This window comes from Staurois parvus, unplaced genomic scaffold (assembly GCF_062004578.1).
Source record: "Staurois parvus isolate SC_StPar_1 unplaced genomic scaffold, SC_StPar_1.0 ptg001208l, whole genome shotgun sequence".
NCBI classification, from domain to species: domain Eukaryota; kingdom Metazoa; phylum Chordata; class Amphibia; order Anura; family Ranidae; genus Staurois; species Staurois parvus.
Window position 1 is genome coordinate 17,656 of NW_028319004.1, and position 13,853 is coordinate 31,508.

A 13,853-nucleotide genomic window follows, 5' to 3' on the forward strand; every position below is an offset into this window, starting at 1 on the left:
TATATACTCTATGTTGTACATTACATACTCCTGACCCCTGCACTATATACTCTATATTGTACATTACATACTCCTGACCCCTGCACTATATACTCTATGTTGTACATTACATACTCCTGACCCCTGCACTATATACTCTATGTTGTACATTACATACTCCTGACCCCTGCACTATATACTCTATGTTGTACATTACATACTCCTGACCCCTGCACTATATACTCTATGTTGTACATTACATACTCCTGACCCCTGCACTATATACTCTATGTTGTACATTACATACTCCTGACCCCTGCACTATATACTGTATGTTGTACATTACATACTCCTGACCCCTGCACTATATACTCTATGTTGTACATTACATACTCCTGACCCCTGCACTATATACTCTATGTTGTACATTACATACTCCTGACCCCTGCACTATATACTGTATGTTGTACATTACATACTCCTGACCCCTGCACTAAATACTCCATGTTGTACATTACATACTCCTGACCCCTGCACTATATACTCTATGTTGTACATTCCATAGTCCTGACCCCTGCACTATATACTCTGTTGTACATTACATACTCCTGACTTCTGCTCTCCCCCTCCCCCCACTGCTATATATACACATAATATGGATTCTCTTTTGTTACACCCATTTCCTACCATCTGGACATTTTATATCGGATGATGTGATTGGAGCTCAGACTTTTACATGGTGATAATAACGTGATAACATCCTCCAACTTTGGACCCTTAAACAGAAAGTGATAATGAGGGAGGAGTCAATACCCCAATGATGGTGGTCTTCAGGATCAGTCCAGTCTTCATCTTGGTTGTTCTCCCCCCATCCTCACTCTCTGACCTCTGGTGGGGCTCAGCCCCGCTGTTCTTCATGACTAAATCATGGACTAAATAAGGAAGTGCAGTACTTCTTGTGTTGGGAAGATGGCGATAGAGGGGGTGGGGACCCTCGTCCTATAATCCCCTCATCACTGTCCCTCCTATAAAAGACAGTTCTGGTTGTTTCCTCACTCTCTGACTAAGGTCCATGAATAAAGAAATGACCTGGTAGGAGATCAGAGGAGCCATTTCCTAGTTCCCTTGAGGGTGGAATTGTAAGCTCCTCAGAGACCAAGCTGCCTGATGTGGGCGGAGTCCTGGTTTTGGGGAACCAATCAGCTTCTGTCTAGTAATCCTCTTTGTCTTTGTATTTTAGTCCATGGCCGGGAGATGAGGAAAACCTCCGAGGATTGTCTCACTTTGTCTCCAGACTGGAAAGTAGAAGATGAGGATATCACACAGTATAGTCCAGGAGAAAACCCGGCTCCCTCCAATGTCCATCCGGCACCAACCAGTGTAGATGGACCATCGGATTCCTCGTATCCTGAGGAACCTCAGACTGTGAGGGACCGGGCCGGCCTTCCAACAGGGAAGAGGTTCTCCTGTACTGAGTGCGGGAAGGGTTTCCTTTATAAATCCAATTTTAATGTTCATAAAAGATCTCACACGGGGGAGAAGCCGTATTCCTGTCCTGAGTGCGGGAAATGTTTTTCACGGAAGTCCAATCTTTACACACATCAGAGATCTCACACGGGGGAGAAGCCATATTTTTGTACTGAGTGCGGGAAATGTTTTTCAGGTCATTCTAATCTTTTCAGACATCAGAGATCTCACACGGGGGTGAAGCCATATTCCTGTCCTGTGTGTGGGAAATGTTTTGTAGAAAAATCAACACTTATCATACATCAGAGGTCTCACACAGGGGAGAAGCCATATTCATGCCCTGAGTGTGGGAAATGTTTTTCGAAGAAGTCCGATCTTTACACACACCAGAGATCTCACACAGGGGAAAAACCATTTTCCTGTTCGGAGTGTGGGAAATGTTTTTCGAGGAAGTCCATTCTTTACATACATCAAAGATCGCACACGGGGGAGAAGCCGTATTCCTGTCCTGAGTGCGGGAAGGGTTTATGGTGGAAATCAGAGCTTATTGTGCATAAAAGATCTCACACGGGGGAGAAGCCGTATTCCTGTCCTGAATGCGGGAAATGTTTCTGTTCTAAATCCAAACTTAATAGACATAAAAGATCTCACACGGGGGAAAAGCCGTATTCCTGTCCTGAGTGTGGGAAATGTTTTGTAGAAAAATCAACACTTATCATACATCAGAGGTCTCACACAGGGGAGAAGCCGTATTCCTGCCCTGAGTGTGGGAAATGTTTTTCGAAGAAGTCCGATCTTTACACACATCAGAGATCTCACACAGGGGAAAATCCATTTTCCTGTCCTGAGTGCGGGAAATGTTATTCAAGGAAGACCCATCTTTCCAGACATCAGAGATCTCACACGGGGGAAAAGCCATTTTCCTGTCCTGAGTGTGGGAAATGTTTCCCTTCTAAATTCCGTCTTAATGAGCACAAAAGATTTCACACTGGTGAAAAACCATATTCCTGTCCTGAGTGCGGGAAATGTTTTTCACAAAAGTCTAATCTTAAAACACATCAGAGATCTCACACAGGGGAGAAGCCGTATTCCTGTTCTGAATGCGGGAAATGTTTTTCACTGAAGTCCAGTCTTTATACACATCAGAGATCTCACACAGGGGAGAAGCTACATTCCTGTTCTGAGTGCGGGAAATGTTTTTCAAAGAAGTCCAGTCTTTACAGACATCAAAGATCTCACACAGGGGAGAAGCCGTATTCCTGTCCGGAGTGCAAGAAATGTTTTTCAAGGAAGTTCAGTCTTTACATACATCAAAGATCTCATACAGGGGAAAAGCCATTTTCCTGTCCAGAGTGCGGGAAATGTTTCTCTTCTAAATTCAATCTTAATGAGCACAAAAGATTTCACACTGGTGAAAAATGATATTCCTGTCCTGAGTGCGGGAAATGTTTTTCACAAAAGTCTAATCTTAAAATACACCAGAGATCTCACACGGGAGAGAAGCCGTATTCCTGTCCTGAGTGCGGGAAATGTTTTTCACAGAATTCCAGTCTTTATACACATCAGAGATCTCACACAGGGAGAAGCCATATTCCTGTCCTGAGTGTGGGAAATGTTTTTCAGTGAAGTCCAATCTTTCCAAACATAAAAGATCTCACACGGGGGAGAAGCCACTTTCCTGTCCTGAGTGCGGGAAATGTTTTTCAGTGAAGTCCAGTCTGCACAAACATCAGAAATCTCACACAGGGGAGAAGCCATATTCCTGTCCTGAGTGAGGGAAATGTTTCTCACTGAAGTCCTGTCTTCCTGTACATCAGGGCTCCCACACAACCCTGGAGGTGTATTAGTGCCTTGAGTGCGGGAAATGTCTTCTAGATGAATGTTGCTGGACATCCCAGCTCTCATGTGGGGAAGAAGCACACCCTGATATACACCTCAGATATACTCCATGGCTGATCTTCATCATGGAAGAAACAGTCCATAAGGAGATCAGAGGCCCCCAAAGACATGGATGAAGTGTGGGACGGGGTCGGCCATTGATGGCAGGAGAAGATGTTTTCAATGTATTTTCCATCAATGGAAGACATTCCAGCAGCTCAGATGTGATCCTAATAACATTGGTTCCCCCATTCACACAGGAGGAATGGACATGAACTCTCACTGAGGGAATTGCTATACAAACATTCTATGAATAGACCCCCAAATGTCAGGAGACGTTTCTATAAAGACGGGAAGTATGGAGCAGAGAAATGAAGAGACCTCCCAGCAATGTTATTACCAGGCTGCAGCTAGGGGGAGCTCTAATGTCACCCCAGCAGAGGGATCCCATCTAGCCCACATTAACCCTCTCACTGCCAGAGCTGTTTCTGCATGATTTTGCACACATGGGAAAATGCAGATTTTGGTCCTGAAGATGAGATAAACCCCCAAACATCTATTCTGTGACATCAGAGACCCTGGAGAATAAAATGGTGGTGATTGTTAAGGTGTTCCCCGTACACAGATTCCCCTTCATATCCGCCTTTATTTCCTCCTTTCCCCCATTTTCTATGTTGGGATCTTTTCTACAATACTTTGTTATAATAATGGAACACGTTGTGTATTGTATTGTACACCAATAATAATGACTCCGCCCCCACATTCCAGACAAGGGATCTTCCTGACCAATCAGATTTCTTCCTTTACTATTTCCTGATTTTTATGCTTCAATCTTGTTAAATGTAAAATTATAATAAAACATTTATTGAACAAAAACTATTGTGTGTGTCGGTGCAATGACGGCAAACTTCAATATAGAACATTGCTCCTCGGTGACACCTCACACCCTTCAATAACGGCGCAGAGTGCGGGGGTCAGCAGTATATCATATACAGCCCACCATACAGAGTGCAGAGGGGGGCTGTAGTGTGTCCCCCCTCCTGATCCATACCAGGCCACATGACCACAACATGGGGGTCACCTTACCAGGGGGGTCACCTTACCAGGGGGGATTCCCCCAGGCATAGCACCTTGTCACCTTGGCTGGTGGGTGTGGGGATCTGTGGGTGGGGGTCATATTGGATTCTGGTAACCCCCTTTAATAACAAGGGGCCCCCATATACCGTCCCCCAATGTGAATGAGTATGGGGTATATAGTACCCGACAATAGCACCAGCCCAATGACAGCTCCCTAAACTGTCATCATCTACATAAGTGAAGGGACAGGGATGGTGGGACCTTATTACCCAAATGTGACCAGTGACCATATTTGGTCAGTGATGTCACTGCTATCCCCGCCCCCTTCCTTACATGTCAGGGATTCCCAATGACATCACTGATTCCTGGGGGTGTGGCCGCTGTACCCATCCATGTCTTCCTCAGGCACCAGTGACAGCGGGAAGCTGTTATATATAGAATGGTAGAAATGTCTCTTCTATATGTGATGATCGGCTCCTGCAAAACACGGGACCGGAACAGGCAAAGTTTGGTTTGTACTGTCGTCTCATCCCTACTCTCCGACAACTAAACCCAGAGATCATCCCAAGTGGTCATTGTATTTGTCCCTTACATTGGTGACCAATGGGAGAAGGACCCCCTTATATCAGTGGTCAGTGTAGTGGTCCCTTACATTGGTGACCAATGGGAGAAGGACCCCCTTATATCAGTGGTCAGTGTAGTGGTCCCTTACATTGGTGACCAATGGGAGAAGGACCCCTTATATCAGTGGTCAGTGTAGTGATCCCTTACATTGGTGACCAATGGGAGAAGGACCCCCTTATATCAGTGGTCAGTCTAGTGGTCCCTTACATTGGTGACCAATGGGAGAAGGACCCTCTTATATCAGTGGTCAGTGTAGTGGTCCCTTACATTGGTGACCAATGGGAGAAGGACCCCCTTATATCAGTGGTCAGTGTAGTGGTCCCTTACATTGGTGACCAATGGGAGAAGGACCCCCTTATATCAGTGGTCAGTGTAGTGGTCCCTTACATTGGTGACCAATGGGAGAAGGACCCCTTATATCAGTGGTCAGTGTAGTGATCCCTTACATTGGTGACCAATGGGAGAAGGACCCCCTTATATCAGTGGTCAGTCTAGTGGTCCCTTACATTGGTGACCAATGGGAGAAGGACCCTCTTATATCAGTGGTCAGTGTAGTGGTCCCTTACATTGGTGACCAATGGGAGAAGGACCCCCTTATATCAGTGGTCAGTGTAGTGGTCCCTTACATTGGTGACCAATGGGAGAAGGACCCCCTTATATCAGTGGTCAGTGTAGTGGTCCCTTACATTGGTGACCAATGGGAGAAGGACCCCTTATGTCAGTGGTCAGTGTAGTGGTCCCTTACTTTGGTGACCAATGGGAGAAGGACCCTCTTATATCAGTGGTCAGTGTAGTGGTCCCTTACTTTGGTGACCGATGGAGAAGGACCCTCTTATATCAGTGGTCAGTGTAGTGGTCCCTTACTTTTGTGACCAATGGGAGAAGGACCCCATATCAGTGGTCAGTGGAGTGATCCCTTACATTGGTGACCAATGGGAGAAGGACCCCTTATATCAGTGGTCAGTGTAGTGGTCCCTTACATTAGTGACCAATGGGAAAATGATTCCCTTACATCAGTTGTCAGCATAGTGGTCCCTTACATTGGTGACCAATGGGAGAAGGACCCCTTATATAAGTGGTCAGTGCAATGGTCCCCTACATTGGTGACCAATGGGAGAAGGACCCCTTATGTCAGTGGCCAGTGTAGTGGTCCCTTACTTTGGTGACCAATGGGAGAAGGACCCTTTTATATAAGTGGTCAGTGTAGTGGTCCCTTACTTTGGTGACCAATGGGAGAAGGACCCCTTATATCAGTGGTCAGTGTAGTGGTCCCTTACATTGGTGACCAATGGGAGAAGGACCCCTTATATCAGTGGTCAGTGTTGTGGTCCCTTACATTAGTGACCAATGGGAAAAGGATTCCCTTACATCAGTTGTCAGCATAGTGGTCCCTTACATTGGTGACCAATGGGAGAAGGACCCCTTATATCAGTGGTCAATGCAATGGTCCCCTACATTGGTGACCAATGGGAGAAGGACCCCTTATGTCAGTGGTCAGTGTAGTGGTCCCTTACTTTGGTGACCAATGGGAGAAGGACCCTCTTATATCAGTGATCAGTGTAGTGGTCCCTTACATTGGTGACCGATGGGAGAAGGACCCTCTTATATCAGTGGTCAGTGTAGTGGTCCCTTACTTTGGTGACCAATGGGAGAAGGACCCTCTTATATCAGTGGTCAGTGTAGTGGTCCCTTACTTTGGTGACCAATGGGAGAAGGACCCTCTTATATCAGTGGTCAGTGTAGTGGTCCCTTACTTTGGTGACCAATGGGAGAAGGACCCTTTTATATCAGTGGTCAGTGTAGTGGTCCCTTACTTTGGTGACCGATGGGAGAAGGACCCTCTTATATCAGTGGTCAGTGTAGTGGTCCCTTACTTTGGTGACCAATGGGAGAAGGATCCCCCTTACATCAGAGGTTAAACTATTGGTTCTTTACATTAGGGACCAATGGGAGAATTCCCTTCTATCAGTGGTCAGAGCAGTGGTCCCTTACATTTGTGACTGATTGGAGAATTTCTGACTGATTGGAAGACCTCAGTTATGAGGAATGACTACAAACATGAAATGTATTCTCCTTGGAGATGAGATCCTTCAGAGGAGATATGATAATGATATAGAAATATATTTGTAACATAAATGTGGGAGTCGGGTAGTTCTGCCAGTAGTTGAGATGTGACGTGATCTGTAGAAGGATGTGATTGTAGATCTAGTTTCATTCCGTGTTATTAGAGATTCAGTATTCAGTAATCAGTCAGAGACATATGGTCACCAATTAGCATGTGAAAGGACAGAGCTGCTTCTAGGCCAGGAGAGACACCGAGATGCCAATAGAACTCATCCATGTAGACATGGATTTCTCACCTTCCTGAACCTGAAACAAGAGCTGTAGGCTGATCAGGTGAAGGCTCCAAAATGTCTGCCAGCTCTGATTTATACCAACAGATCAGAGGAATCTATTTCATCTCTCATAAAAGCTAAAATATTAGTTGCAGAGAGATGAAAATACTTCTGATTGGACACATTTTAAGCTCCATGTCCATATAAAACTGAATATGTATCCTCTGTAGAATCCCGGGGAAACACACAAAAATGGCACCTGATTGTGACAGCTGAACAGTGATTGGTACTGTCACGATCGGACTGATGTGCTGGTGTCAAAAATCCTATCTCTGACCCAACGATCAGAGTCATTCCTGGCCCATTGGATCCAGGTCACTTCAGAACACAGAACGTCCTGTAGGCTGATACAGAAACATCCCCCAGGGTTGATTGGTCAAGGGCTAAAGTCCCACCCACATTCAAATTTCAATAAATTGAGGAGCCTGAGATATGGACGGGGTGATTCCTATGGAACCAGTACAATTGGGGAATTGCGGACAATTCTGACATGCTTCTGTCACAGGATAAACCTCGATAAAGTTTATTTCTGTTTTTATCCCTTTTATTTTCCTAGTGAATAGCCAACTCTGTGGGTCTTCTTGTCTTTTTTGTAATTCCTTTTCTTTGTATATATTTTATGCACCGCTCACTTCCAGGATAATAAATCTAAAATTAATAAGTGACTTCTGTGTACTAAACTCGGGCTCATATCTCTGGAGAGATTGTTGTATTGTAGTGTCTATGTGCTCTGTCTAAGTTCATTGAAAATCTGTATGCAATTGTACTGTGTGTTGGCAGATTGCAGGCAGATTGTAAAGTAGCAGATCTGCTAAACGGAGATCTGTGTGTGTGGTGGCCCAGCAGACCACTCTGTGGACAAACTGTTGGGTGGTGGCAAGCTACCGTGTGTGGTGTGTCTGGTGTGGGGGTGTGTGGATAGTGGAAGAGTGATTAACATTGGGGTTCTAGCTTGTAGGATAGCTGGAGGAATCCTAGAGGGGTGTGCTATGTGCTAGATTGCTCCTCAGAGCCGTGAGCGTGTGTTCCATGACAGTGTCGTATTAATCTGGGGGTGTGCACTTCTGGGGCCTGGAGTGTTCTGATTGGACCACCAGTACCTGTGTCGTATTAATCTGGTGGTGTGAACTGCTGGGACCTGGAGGGTTCTGATTGGACCACCAGTACCTGTGTCGTATTATTCTGGTGGTGTGCACTTCTGGGGCCTGAAGTGTTCTGATTGGACCACCAGTACCTGTGTCGTATTAATCTGGTGGTGTAAACTACTCTGGACTGGAGTGTTCTGATTGGACCACCAGTACCTGTGTCGTATTAATTTGGTGGTGTAAACTGCTCTGGACTGGAGTGTCCTGATTGGACCACTGGTACCTGTTTCATATTAATCTGGAGGTGTGCACTACTGGGGCATGGAGAGTTCTGATTGGATCACATGTACCTGTGTCATATTAATCTGGTGGTGTGCACTACTGGGGCATGGAGAGTTCTGATTGGATCACAGGTACCTGTGTCATATTAATCTGGTGGTGTGAACTGCTGAGACCTGGAGTGTTCTGATTGGACCACCATATTAATCTGGGGGCCATGTGTTCCATCAGTGGAATGATTCTGGAAGGATGAGCTCCAGCTATGTATATGGGTGATGTCCAGGGGTGGTTATCATGCTTCCATGATCCTAAATGCTGAGCATGCCCAGTGCACTCCCTTCCCTAACAACACTGAGCTCAGCCGTGCTCCTATAGAAGAAAGCACACGTGTATGTGCGACATTTGAACACGGATATGAGATCAGTCCTGTGTTGCTGGATATAATATAGGCAGTGTGGGAATTTCCCATCTGGAATGGCCTACAGGTATGGCGGCTACATGAAGCAGCATTTTATAAAACTGCACAGTGTATGTCATCTACGTGGACCCCTTGTCTGCTCAGAGTATTCTACCCAAAAAGCAAGTACATCTTTAACCCCTTCCTGATACGGCATATACTCGGCCACAAGAAACTGGGTCATAACCACCTGCCCTCCGGAACATTTTATCCCCTTCCTGACCAGGCCATTTTTTGCTATACTGCACTGCGCTACATTAAAGGGTAATTGTGCACTAATGCAATGCAGTACCCAAACAAAATTCATATAATTTTTTTCCCACAAATAGAGATTTCTTTTGGCGGTATTTGATCACCTCTGGGTTTTTAATTTTTTGTGATATAAACAAAAAAATACCAAAAATTTAGAAAAATTATATTTTCTACTTTCTGTTATAAAAAAATCCAATACATTTAAATGTCTTCATAAATTAAGATTAAAGTGTATTATGCTGGATGGTAAAAGAAAAAATCTGAGTAAGTATATATTGGTTTCTGTAAAAGTTATAGAGTCTACAAACTATGGTACATATACCGGAATTTATGCAACTTTTACTTTCTGACTATCAGGTGCTAAAATGCCAGGGCAGTATGAACTCTCCCCAAATAACCCCTTTTTGGAAAGACACCCCAAGGAATTTGCTGAGATGCATGTTGTGTCCATGAAAGATTTAATTTTTTGGCACAAGTTTTTAAAAAAATTACAAAACACTTTTTTTTTTTTGTTTTGTTTACACAAAATTGTAATTTTAATAAGATCTTTCTCACACATGCCTTGGTTGTATGTGAAATTACACCCCAAAGCACATTCTGCTACTTCTGAGCATGGAGCTATCACTTGTGAGACTTTTCTATTGCCTAGCTGCATACAGAGGTCAAAAACCAATGACCCCCTTCAGGCTTTCAAGAGCTGGAATTTTCTCATGTCACTTCCTCACCACCTACCACAGTTTTGGAGGCCCTGAAATGGCAGGATAGTAGAAGCACCCCCCAAAAGACCCATTTTTGGAAAGTAAACACCCCAAGGTATTTGCTGAGAGGAATGAAGATTTTATTTTTTGCCACAAGTTTTTGGGACATTAAAAAAAAAAAAAAAAATTATATATATATATATGCACAGTTGTGTTCAAAATAATAGCAGTCAGACATCACTAACCGGATCAATCACTGTTTTTGGTGGAAATGATATTTCTACATGGCAAATAATTTCCTAGCAGGTGTAGTAGAGTAATAGAAATCCAACAGACCCCACAGTCATGACATGCATGCTGCTGATTCTGTGTCATTGAATCACTCATTGAGAGGCGTGTTCAATATAATAGCAGTGTGGAGTTCTATTAGTGAGGTCATTCATTCTTTGAAAAACAGGTGGCAATTATTGCCCTTATTTAAGGAAGGAAGGCAGCAAATGTTGCACATGCTGGTTACAGTGCATTTCTCTCTGAAATTCTGAGGAAAATGGGTCATTAGAGACATTGTTCAGAAGAACAGCGTACCTTGATTAAAAAGTTGATTGGAGAGGGGAAAACATATAAAGAAGTGCAGAAAATGATCGGCTGCTCAGCTAAAATGATCACAAATGCTTTAAAATGGCAACCAAAACCTGAAAAAAGTGGAAGAAAGCGAAAAACTACCACTGGAATGGATAGAAGAATAGCCAAAATGGCGCGGACTCAGCCAACAATCAGCTCCAGGAAGATGAAAGAAGGTGTGACGTTCCCTGTGAGGACTGTTACAATTAGAAGACGCCGATGTGAAGCCAAGCTATCTGCAAGAAGTCCCCGCAAAGTCCCACTGTTGGGAAAAAGACGTGTGCTGAAGAGGTTACAATCTGCCAAAGAGCACATTGACTGGCCTAAAGAGAAATGGCGCAACATTTTGTGGACTGATGAAAGTAAGATTGTTCTTTTTTTGGTCTAGTGGGCGGAGACAGTTTGTCAGACGACCCCCAAACACTGAATTCAAGCCACAGTACACTGTGAAGACCGTGAAGCATGGTGGTGCAAGCATCATGATATGGGGATGTTTCTCATACTACGGTGTTGGGCCTATTTATCGCATACCAGGGATCATGGATCAGTTTGAATACATCAGAATACTTGAAGAGGTCATGCTGCCTTATGCTGAAGAGGAAATGCCCTTGAAATGGGTGTTCCAACAAGACAACGACCCCAAACACACCAGTAAACGTGCAACATCTTGGTTCCAGACCAACAAGATGGCCGTTATGGAGTGGCCAGCCCAATCCCCGGATCTTCATCCAATAGAAAACTTGTGGGGTGACATCAAAAATGCCGTTTCTGAGGCAAAACCAAGAAATAGAGAAGAACTGTGGAATGTGGTCCAATCATCCTGGGCTGGAATACCTGATCACAGGGGCCAGAAGTTGGGTGACTCCATGCAACACAGATGTACAGCAGTTCTCAGAAACAGTGCGACTACAACCAAATATTCATGAAGTCATTCAAAGGAAAGCAAAATCTTCAAACATTTCTCAGTTTATATAGTGAATGTTTGAGTTTGTAAAGAAGAATACAAACACTGCCATTTTTTTGAACCGTCTAATATTCACTTTTCTTCCATCTTTTTAGAGGAACAACACAAATTTGATCTATTTTTCTTCATGTTGTGATTTGGAATAGAATGTGTTGTGTTCCCAATGCATTTGTGTGGATGGAAATAGAAGCTATTAGAGGGATTTTCAGCTTTATTCACTTTTTTTAACACACTGCTATTATTTTGAACACAACTGTATATACACACAAACAATATAGAAACATATTTGCACAAAGTTGTCACTTTAGTGAGATATTTCTCACACATGCCATGGGTATATGTGGAATTACACTCCAAAATACATTTTGCTACTTCTCCCGAGTATGGGAATATCACATGTGTAAGACCTTTTGGGAGCCTAGCTAGGTATGAGGGTCAAAAACTAATGACCACCTTCTGGCTTTCAAAGGCATAAATTTCTCATTTCACTTCCTCACTACCTATCACATGGCGCTGTTTACATCCAGCAAAACCGTAAGTGAATAAATGCTCATCACTTCTAGTTTCTTAGATCATGGAGAAGATCGGAGTCATACCGGTACATCGCCGGTCCTTGTTGGGCACCTATGCAATGTTCTTTTTTTCATACAGTATGTGGGCTGAACAATAACGAAAAAAAAATAACCTAACAGATTCCTCCATTCACATTGATCGATGTGGATGAAGAAATCTTTGGCAGAAAAAGGATGATATGCCCACCATTAGAATCTACCACCCTGCATCCACCCACTTCTAGTGTTGGGCATACATGCAATGTTCTTTTTTTCATTTAGCTCATTTTCATTTCATTCATCAATCAATGTGGATGGAGAAATCTTTCCCAGAAAAAAGTAAAAAAAAAAAATAGGTCCATGCATAGGCATGGTCCACCCACTGACTACCCCAGGCCCCTCATGCTTGGGCATACAGTACACATTTTCTTTTTTAACTGTGGATAAGAAATCTCCTCCTGCAGCACTGAAGGCACTGACCTCTGTATTCTGAGAGCAGCACCCTCCTGCTGTCAGAATACACACAATAAGCATGCTTTCTCCCCCTTTCTATGTCGGGTGGTAAAGAGCTGTTGGGGGATTCCCCTACTATTAGGCTGCACTGCACCACAGCAGCCAATTCCAAGATTTAATAAGTGTCTAAAAAGTGGCATCCTTGTATAGAAATGTCCTCATACAAATAGTACCCCTTCCAGGAGTAAGGGTGGCACCAAGCCCCATACTATCTTGCTCCCCATGTAGTCTGGACATTCGGGGGGCTCCACTTCACTGCTTTTCCCTCATAAACTCTAACATTGTATGTATAGCCTACCACCCTCTCACTGAGCTGATACATTTTGACCCCAGATCTGACACACTTACTGAGGAGATATTGCTTGAATACAAGGTGACCAGAAGAATTCATGAAGGACTCATCTAAGCAGATGTTTTGTGGGGGCGTATACACATCTGCACATTTTTGGGACCAATAGTTTACAAGGAGCCAACTTTTGTGGCTCTGATCATAGTCAGGGTCACCCCGAGGACGGCAGAGTATTGTCATTAACCACTTCCAGTCTGGACACTTTTACCCCCTTCCTGACCAGGGAGATTTTCAGCTTTCAGCGCTATCACACTTTGAATGACAATTGCGCGGTCATGCAACACTGTGCCCAAATGAATTTTTTACCATTTTTTTGAGACAGATAAAGCTTTATTTTTGTGGTATTTATTCACCGCTGAGATTTTTATTTTTTTCCTGTGTAAATGAAAATGTCCAAAAACTTTTATTAAATTTTGCAAATAAATAATATTTCATCATAAATCTTGGCCAAAATTTATTCCGTTATCTTTTTAGTAAAAAAAAAATCCAAATTAGTTTATAACAAAAAATTATAATTATTAAACATTTTTTTTTTACATTTTTATTTAATTTTTTATATTATTATTATTTATTTTTTTTTACATACTGTCACTCTAGCAGTACAGTGTCACCATGGTGACACTGTACTACATATGGGGGGTGATTAATATTTTTTTTTTCTAC

The 13,853-nt window shown here is 43.4% G+C and overlaps 1 protein-coding gene across 1 annotated transcript in view; it reads left to right on the forward strand.

The window, feature by feature from the left end:
• Positions 1 to 1,166: 1,166 nt before the first annotated feature.
• Positions 1,167 to 13,853, forward strand: part of LOC149438156 (uncharacterized) — a 91,608-nt gene continuing 78,921 nt past the window's right edge. Inside the window, 2 exon segments of the mRNA XM_089660175.1 lie at positions 1,167 to 3,025; positions 3,028 to 3,191. Of these exon segments, the coding sequence (XP_089516301.1) occupies positions 1,234 to 3,025; positions 3,028 to 3,191 (1,956 nt within the window). The 5' untranslated portion in view covers positions 1,167 to 1,233.